Source organism: Quercus lobata, chromosome 11 (assembly GCF_001633185.2).
Source record: "Quercus lobata isolate SW786 chromosome 11, ValleyOak3.0 Primary Assembly, whole genome shotgun sequence".
NCBI classification, from domain to species: domain Eukaryota; kingdom Viridiplantae; phylum Streptophyta; class Magnoliopsida; order Fagales; family Fagaceae; genus Quercus; species Quercus lobata.
The window spans coordinates 27,673,824-27,681,077 of record NC_044914.1 but is presented as its reverse complement, the minus strand read 5'-3'; the positions used below and the strand labels follow the sequence as shown (position 1 = coordinate 27,681,077).

Sequence of the window (7,254 nt, the reverse complement as noted above, 5' to 3'; positions counted from 1 at the left end):
CTATATGTTTTGTAAATCAATCAATGCATGCGAGTTGTGACACACGGATCATATCTGATATGTATCTTTATTCTTTACATTCAGGATACACTAAAAATTTCCATGGTCATCGTAGTGCTTGTAGTCACTGTTAGCGTGCAATTATATAATTCAGTAATTTACCATATCCAACATTATAAAGCTAAGATGCACCAGATTCGTGCTTAGTGCTTACAAAAAGGTCTTCCATGTTGCTTGTAGTATCTGTTAGCGTCCATTTTATATTTTACTACTACATATCCTAGAGTTCAATTCATTTACTAAAGCTTATCTATTTATTTTAAACAACCCCAAGGGATTAGTTTAGTGAGTCTCAAGTTCTCATGAAATCGTGGCTAGTTAATTTAACTAGTAAAGTTTTTTGTTATTGAATAAGAGATTTAGGGTTCAAACCCATATATACCAAAAATCAATTTGGTTTCTTGGCATGATAATAACAGAAAAATTATTACGAAGCAACATATGTAAGCCTTGCATTAAAGTATTAAAGTCAATGTAGGTTGGAGGAATCTATGGACAAGATAATAGGATACTTATTGCTCCAACCTCTTTTATAACCAGCTTTTGTCTTTTATTAATCTAATCTATATTATATACTCTATAATTTTATGCCAAACAAATTTTGTACAAGCAAGTGATTCTGGTTGACAAATTATGAATTTTTTGAATAAAGTAGAAGCAGAAAAAAAAAAAACCTTCATGATGTAAATTGCTTAATGTGAGGATGACTATTGCATATAAAATACAATGAAAATATGTACCTCTGTCCCTTACGAGCAGAGATCAAAATGATTTTTCCCTTCTTGCCATGACTTTCTTACCTAGTTTAAGCTCATAAATCTATTTGGACTCTAACAAGATGATGTCCAATGTACTAGACCATTGCTCCAAGGCCTGGGTGTCAGTAAATTTTACTTTCAAATTCAAGTGCTCCAATCTTGCCAGTATTCTTCAGACTCTCATTTGAACTGTTTTGGCATTCTTTGTTGACAATAATGTTGGTAAGTTTACAAGGCTCAGCCTCTTCCAGCATCTGAACTACCATTCTCATGGAGGGCCTTAGACTTGGAAGTTTTGATGTGCAGTGGACTGCTATTCTCATCACCTTGATTGCATCTTCCTTGAGGGCTTCTGAGATGGTTGAGTCTACTAAGTCAAGCACACTCTCTTTATTACTGATTTTGCTGCGTACCCAGTCGACTATGTCCTTGTTTTCTCCAAACTCAGGCTCAATCGGCCTCTTTCCCATGACCAGCTCCAATAGGACTACCCCAAAGCTGTAGACATCACTCTTCTCATTTACCTTGTATGTGTATGCATATTCTTCACCACCAAAATAAGAAGAAAAACAATCAGTTTTCATATGAACAGCAATTTTGCCAATGCTAGAGCTAATGTGTTTTTGAAATCTAATATCCTATTAGACATCTTAACTTTGATCCAAATAAGTTTTCAAGCCACTAGGAGTTCATGATACAAGAATTAAAAAAGTAAAGGACTATAGAAGAGCTAGCTAGACTTCGGTATTAATCACCAAGAAAAAGAGGCAAAGAAAAATGGGCACACTGCTTAAGAGACTAGTATCTTTTAAAAAAAGCTTCCTTTCCCTAAAAAATTAGCTTGTTTCTTGAGCAATGAGCATTTGTATGTTTTCCTTTTTCATTCTCTTTTGATTATTGGGAGAATGCAACAAAGGAGAGAAGAAACTTACCAGGAGCCATGTATCCAAGTGTCCCAGCAATGACATGGGTCCAGTCCCCTCCAGTAGCCTGCACAATCTTAGCTAACCCAAAATCAGCAATCTTTGGCTTCCAATCCCCATCCAGCAAAATATTGCTGGATTTCACATCACGGTGTATCACCGGTCTATCACACCCATGATGAAGATACTCCAATCCTCTAGCAGCCCCCAATGCAATCTCATACCTCACCTCCCATCCCATCTCCATCTTCCTACTACAATTGTGCAGCCGATCCCACAAGCTCCCATTGGGCAAGTACTCATATACCAGAAGATTACTGTCCTCACTTGTGATACTACAGTATAGCTTCACCACATTGATGTGCCTCACAGAGCTCAATGTGGCCACCTCGGCCTCAAATTCAGCAGACCGGATATTCCTTTTTGTTAGGATAGCCGAGCTGCTTTGCCAGTTTTTCCGGTCACCCGAATCTGATATCCAAATGTGCTTTACAGCAAGTTCTTTACCATCAGTTAATTCAACCCTGTACACATTCCCTGACCCTCCTTTACCAATCTGATTCTCATTTTTGATGCCATCAATGATCTCTTTCTCTGTGAAGGTAAGTATGTGATAAGGCTTCATATCCCAAGAATTAGACTTCAATGGGCTATCAAGATTTTTATGTCTTAGCTTGACACATAGGCAACACACTAGTACAAGAAGCAGAATCACAGCTCCAGCAATTAAACAGGATACCAGTGTCCCGAGGTGGCTCCGTGTGCTGGTGGACCCTGATGAACATGGCTGGAAATGCTTTAAATTCTGACTACATAAGCCTGGATTTCCATTAAAGCTGGTACTGAAGGCTAGGATGGATAGAGAGTCGGGAATATGGCCAATCAACTGGTTGTTTGATAGGTCAAGAAGGGTTAATCTCAGTGATGACAAACTGGTAGGAATTTCACCAGAAAGTTCGTTATTGGACAAGTTCAAGGAATTGAGATTAGGCAAATGTCCAAGACTTGCTGGAATGTTGCCTGAAAGTTTATTGCCAGACAGGTTTATTTCACTGAGGGAAACACATGAGCCTAATGAGTCCGGTATATAACCAGAGAACATGTTTTCATCTAAATAAATATTGCCTAGTGTCTTCAATCTACCAATTGTTTCCGGAATTTGACCCGAAAATTGATTTGAACTCAGCTTTAATGATACTAATGATGAAGCTTTGGAAATTGCCAATGGTAATTCACCAGAGAAGTGATTGTTATTTAGAAATAATTGTGCAAGAGATTTAGCATTACCTACATTAGATGCCACAGGACCTTCGAATTGATTCATTGAAAGATCAAATATGGATAAGTTCGGCAAGCTCCATATCCCAGCCGGAACAACACCCGAAAGAGAATTGTTATTTACTCTCAATCGTATCAAAGACAAGCAATTAGCATAGCTTTCTGGGATTCCACCAGTGAACTTGTTCTGCATCACAATCAGGGCAATCATTATACCATTCTTGCACATATCAGGAGGTATAGGACCCGTCAAAAAATTCTCTGCAACATCAATGTAAAAAAAGTCCGCTAAAGAGCCAAGCTTTTGAGGTAAAGGACCAGTGAACTTGTTCCTGTAGAGTGAAAAATTACTGAGGTTCTTGAACCCCCCAATCTCTTCAGGTACCTCCCCAGTGAACTGGTTCTCAAAGAGTTGTAAAGAAACAATGTTTGTCAAGAATCTTACCTCAGAAATACTGCCTTGGAGGTTATTACGACTCATATCAAGGTTCTCAAGACTAGTAAGATTTCCAAATCCAACTGGGAGCTTCCCTGTCAATGAATTTTTGTAAAGCTCAAGTTGCCAAAGGTTCTTGAGTTTTCCAATATCAGCTGGGATTTCACCAGTCAATTGGTTACAAGAAAGCTCAAGATTTATGAGCTGAGTAAGGTTTCCAAGACCTTCTGGAATTGGTCCTGTAAGGCTGCAGTTTGAGAGGTAAAGCCAGTACAATTTCTCAAGCTTAAAGACTTCCACAGGAAAAGTACTTGGTTCAAAGAAATTGTCACCAAGGCTTAAGAAAGTGAGACTCGTAAGATTTTCCAATGATCTCCATGGAAATGGCCCAGAAAACCCGCTGTTGTTCAAATTCAAGTACTCTAGTTTGCTCAAAGGAGACAAGTCAGGGACTTTTCCAGAAAATTTATTCAAACCCAGGTCCAAGTGTTGCAAACTAGTACAATTCTTCAAGTCCTCAGTGATGGTACCGTACAAAAAATTGGACCCCAGAGAGAGTTTCTCAAGAGACTGAAGCGAGCATATTGAATCAAATGGAAGAATCCCATGTAGATTTTGTTGGGGAAGATTGATTTCTCTGACAAGTCCATTGGAGTTGCATGCAATCCCAGTGAAATTGCATAAGGAGTTGGCTTGTGTCCATGAACTGAAAACATGATTGGTATCTGGGTTCTGGACAGCAGACTTGAATTGAAGAAGTGAATTAAGCTCACTGGATTTGGAGAATGATATCAGGCTGAGAAAGCATAGAAAGAGAAGCAATAAAACCGGCCTCAGCTGGAAAAATTGGTTGGATAACATGGCCAGAATGAATGCAAAGAGGTGGTGGTGGTGATTTTGGTTTGGTCTATGAGTCAGTGTTGTAGTAAGAGGAATGTGGAAACGCAAAGAATACTAGGACAAGTAGGAGAGTTGATTATAGCACGAGGGCGGCATGAAATTTTGAACATAGTTGAAGTTTTTCATCTCTCATGTGACTCTGAGTGCGGTTGGAGAGGAGAATTTTGGTACGCAAGGCAAGGTTGGCATGTTTCGGTAAAAGTTTGTTGGGTGTCCCGTGATTTTGAAGCAGGATGCACCGAAAGAAGAGAAAATTACCGAAGGAATATGACATATTAGTTATTACACTTCCCTCAATCTGTGGTCCAGTGACCCCCACAGGATAGATTTTTAATTTCCAATTCATGCACAAGCCCAATTTATTTCGTTATAGTTAGAATGCTCTTTCACCGATCCAATTTTTTCCTACTCAATTTCTTTATGTCTGACTTCTTTATTTTGTCGTGGTATAGGATAGCCATCTCCTACTTCCTGCGATTCAAAACTTGGACTTGGAGTCAGTGACAGCAAAGAAATCCCAAAAGGTAAAGGCCAAAATAGATCATATCAAAAAGAAAAAATGAATCTTACGTTGTGTTCAAGGCCATTGGCATTGACCCAAAGAACGAAATTATTGAAAGCATTTTGAAATGGTTGTGGTGTGTTTCCACGTAACTACGAGGCTCATTCCACGTAGTAGCTGGGCAACTAGGCATGGAGAGCTGAGGTAAGTCAATCTTGGTGGCTGTCGAACTCCACACTTGGCTCTCTGCTCGCTACATCACATTCTTTTTGTCCTTTGGCAGTGACAGATGGTCAAGGTAAAAGTGTATGGGAGCATCCTCTTGCAAAACTTTATGTACATTTTCTATCTTACGTATTCACTTTTCAAAATATTTTATTATAAATATTAGTTTATTTTTATTTTTTAATTTTTTTCACACACAACGACCATCATTCATTCTTTTTTTATTCTCTCAATATGTAAAGAAAAAAAAAAAATTGAATGCAAAATGAATAATATTAGTGTAAATTTATACGGTTATTGTATCAACAATTTATTTTTACACAACTTTACATAACCTGATGTGGATAAATTTTGAACTTAATTAGCTAAAATGTAGTCATTTTTCTATTATACAAGCACTAATGCGAGTTTTCTTGTATGGCAACAAGTGTGTGAGGGGGTAGGTGTATGAGAGACTTTACAATTACACCTATTCCATTACACACAAAATTTTCTCTACAAAAAGAAAACCCAAACATTCTCCTTCATGATATTTAGTTGAATAAAACCAGTATGATTAATTTTGCGTGCTTTTTTTTTTTTTTTTTTGGGGGGGAAAAATGTCAGATATATAATTTTACAGCAAAAGAAGCAGTGTTATTATGCAATTTTTGTAATATGACCAATTGAACCAATAATGAAGTGGCAACAAATTAGAATAAGACAAAATTACAATTTATATCTTCTAATTTTGACTAAAATTCAATTCAATCTTATAAATATTTGTTTTCCCTTTCCTTTCAGTCTTTTAACTTTCACTTGTTATTAGTTTAGTCTTTTTATCACATTGTGCCATTAAGTGCCTTAAAAAACGAAGTTGTTTTGAAAATTTTGAGTTTTTAAATTTTAAAAAAAATTAGTGATTTTTTTTTAAAAAAATAAGAGTTAACTGGGGTTAACCCACCTATGGTTTGGCCAATTTTAACAAAGTCTACTATGGTTTGAAAATTATCACTTAATCAATTTGAGGTGTACTTCATTAGATATCCGTTGTCCAACTCTTATCATTAGTTTTTGTTTTTCTATATATGTTAGTTTTTGTTATTTTTATATAACCTACGTTGGAACTTAGTAGGTATGACTCACTTTGTTAGAAATGATTCCATGGGTTTGGACAATCTCATCTTTATCTTCCATCCAATCTTTGTTACATGAATTATTTGTGCCTACTGAAAGCCGCAATTCAATGACTCACTTTGTTAGAAATAATTCCATGGGTTGGGACAATCTCATCTTTATCTTCCATCCAATCTTTGTTACATGAATTATTTGTGCCTACTGAAAGCCGCAATTCAATTCCTTATATTTCCAATGGTTTCGGGTTTCCTCCTAAATATATCAACAATGTATTCTCACCCCACACGCATGTTCCCACCAAAATTAAAGCCAAACTTAAACCATGGGTCTAATAACAACACACAACAAATTTTTGGAAAATTGTACAACACTTCAAAAGTACAATGCCTGCATGGATTATTCTCACATAACAGTAGATTCTATCAATTAAATTTACAGTAATACTCACTATTCATGTAAGAGGATGAAGTACAATATTATTATATTCCTAAGATATTTTATAATTTTCCCAAATTTTGTGAATAATTGATTTTTGAAGACTTTCCCATTTGAAAAATATATCTAGGAGGCAATTGTCTCGGTCCTGGTCCAACGTGATAAAAGCTTAGAATGATGATTTCAATAACAAACACTTAGAATCATGGGGATTCAATCCTTTATTTTTTGGTGGATTTTTTTTCTCACATCTCTCGGCTTTAGGTTGATAAATTTTTATGTTCTTTAAAACTCTACTTTGGGCTAATACGATTTAGTTTTGTTTTTTTAAATTTTTTTTGTTTTCTTTTTGTTCTCTATGATTGTTAAATGTTATTCTATTGTGTTATAAAGAATTAAATAAAGCATATAAAAATATAATATTATTCTATTACATAGCATGATTTAAATAATTTGGTTTTTATTGTTATATCTTTTATTTTTACTTTTCTATCTTCTCATCTTATGTTATTCAACGTTTAAATTCAGTCACATCTTCCATATCATTAAATTATTTATATTATTATTATTATTTTTTAGAAATTAAACACATAATATTTTATTTAAATTCAAATAAATAAA

General features: G+C 35.6%; 1 protein-coding gene across 1 annotated transcript; it reads right to left on the bottom strand.

Moving 5' to 3' along the window:
• Nucleotides 1–723: 723 nt before the first annotated feature.
• Nucleotides 724–4,711, bottom strand: LOC115968334 (receptor-like protein kinase 7). The gene is made up of 2 exons (XM_031087711.1): nucleotides 1,751–4,711; nucleotides 724–1,362 (listed from the first exon to the last, which is right to left on the bottom strand). The coding sequence occupies exons 1-2, from the start codon at nucleotides 4,314–4,316 to the stop codon at nucleotides 941–943; spliced, it is 2,988 nt and encodes a 995-aa protein (XP_030943571.1). The 5' UTR covers nucleotides 4,317–4,711; the 3' UTR covers nucleotides 724–940.
• Between the last annotated feature and the right edge of the window lie 2,543 nt (nucleotides 4,712–7,254).

Excerpts from the sequence above, each read along its gene's own strand:
- LOC115968334 (XM_031087711.1), bottom strand. The coding sequence starts at position 4,316 with ATGTTATCCAACCAATTTTTCCAGCTGAGGCCGGTTTTATTGCTTCTC. Across the intron at positions 1,363-1,750 it reads ACTTGGATACATGGCTCCTG|AATATGCATACACATACAAG; the intron begins GTAAGTTTCTTC and ends TTGGTGGTGAAG.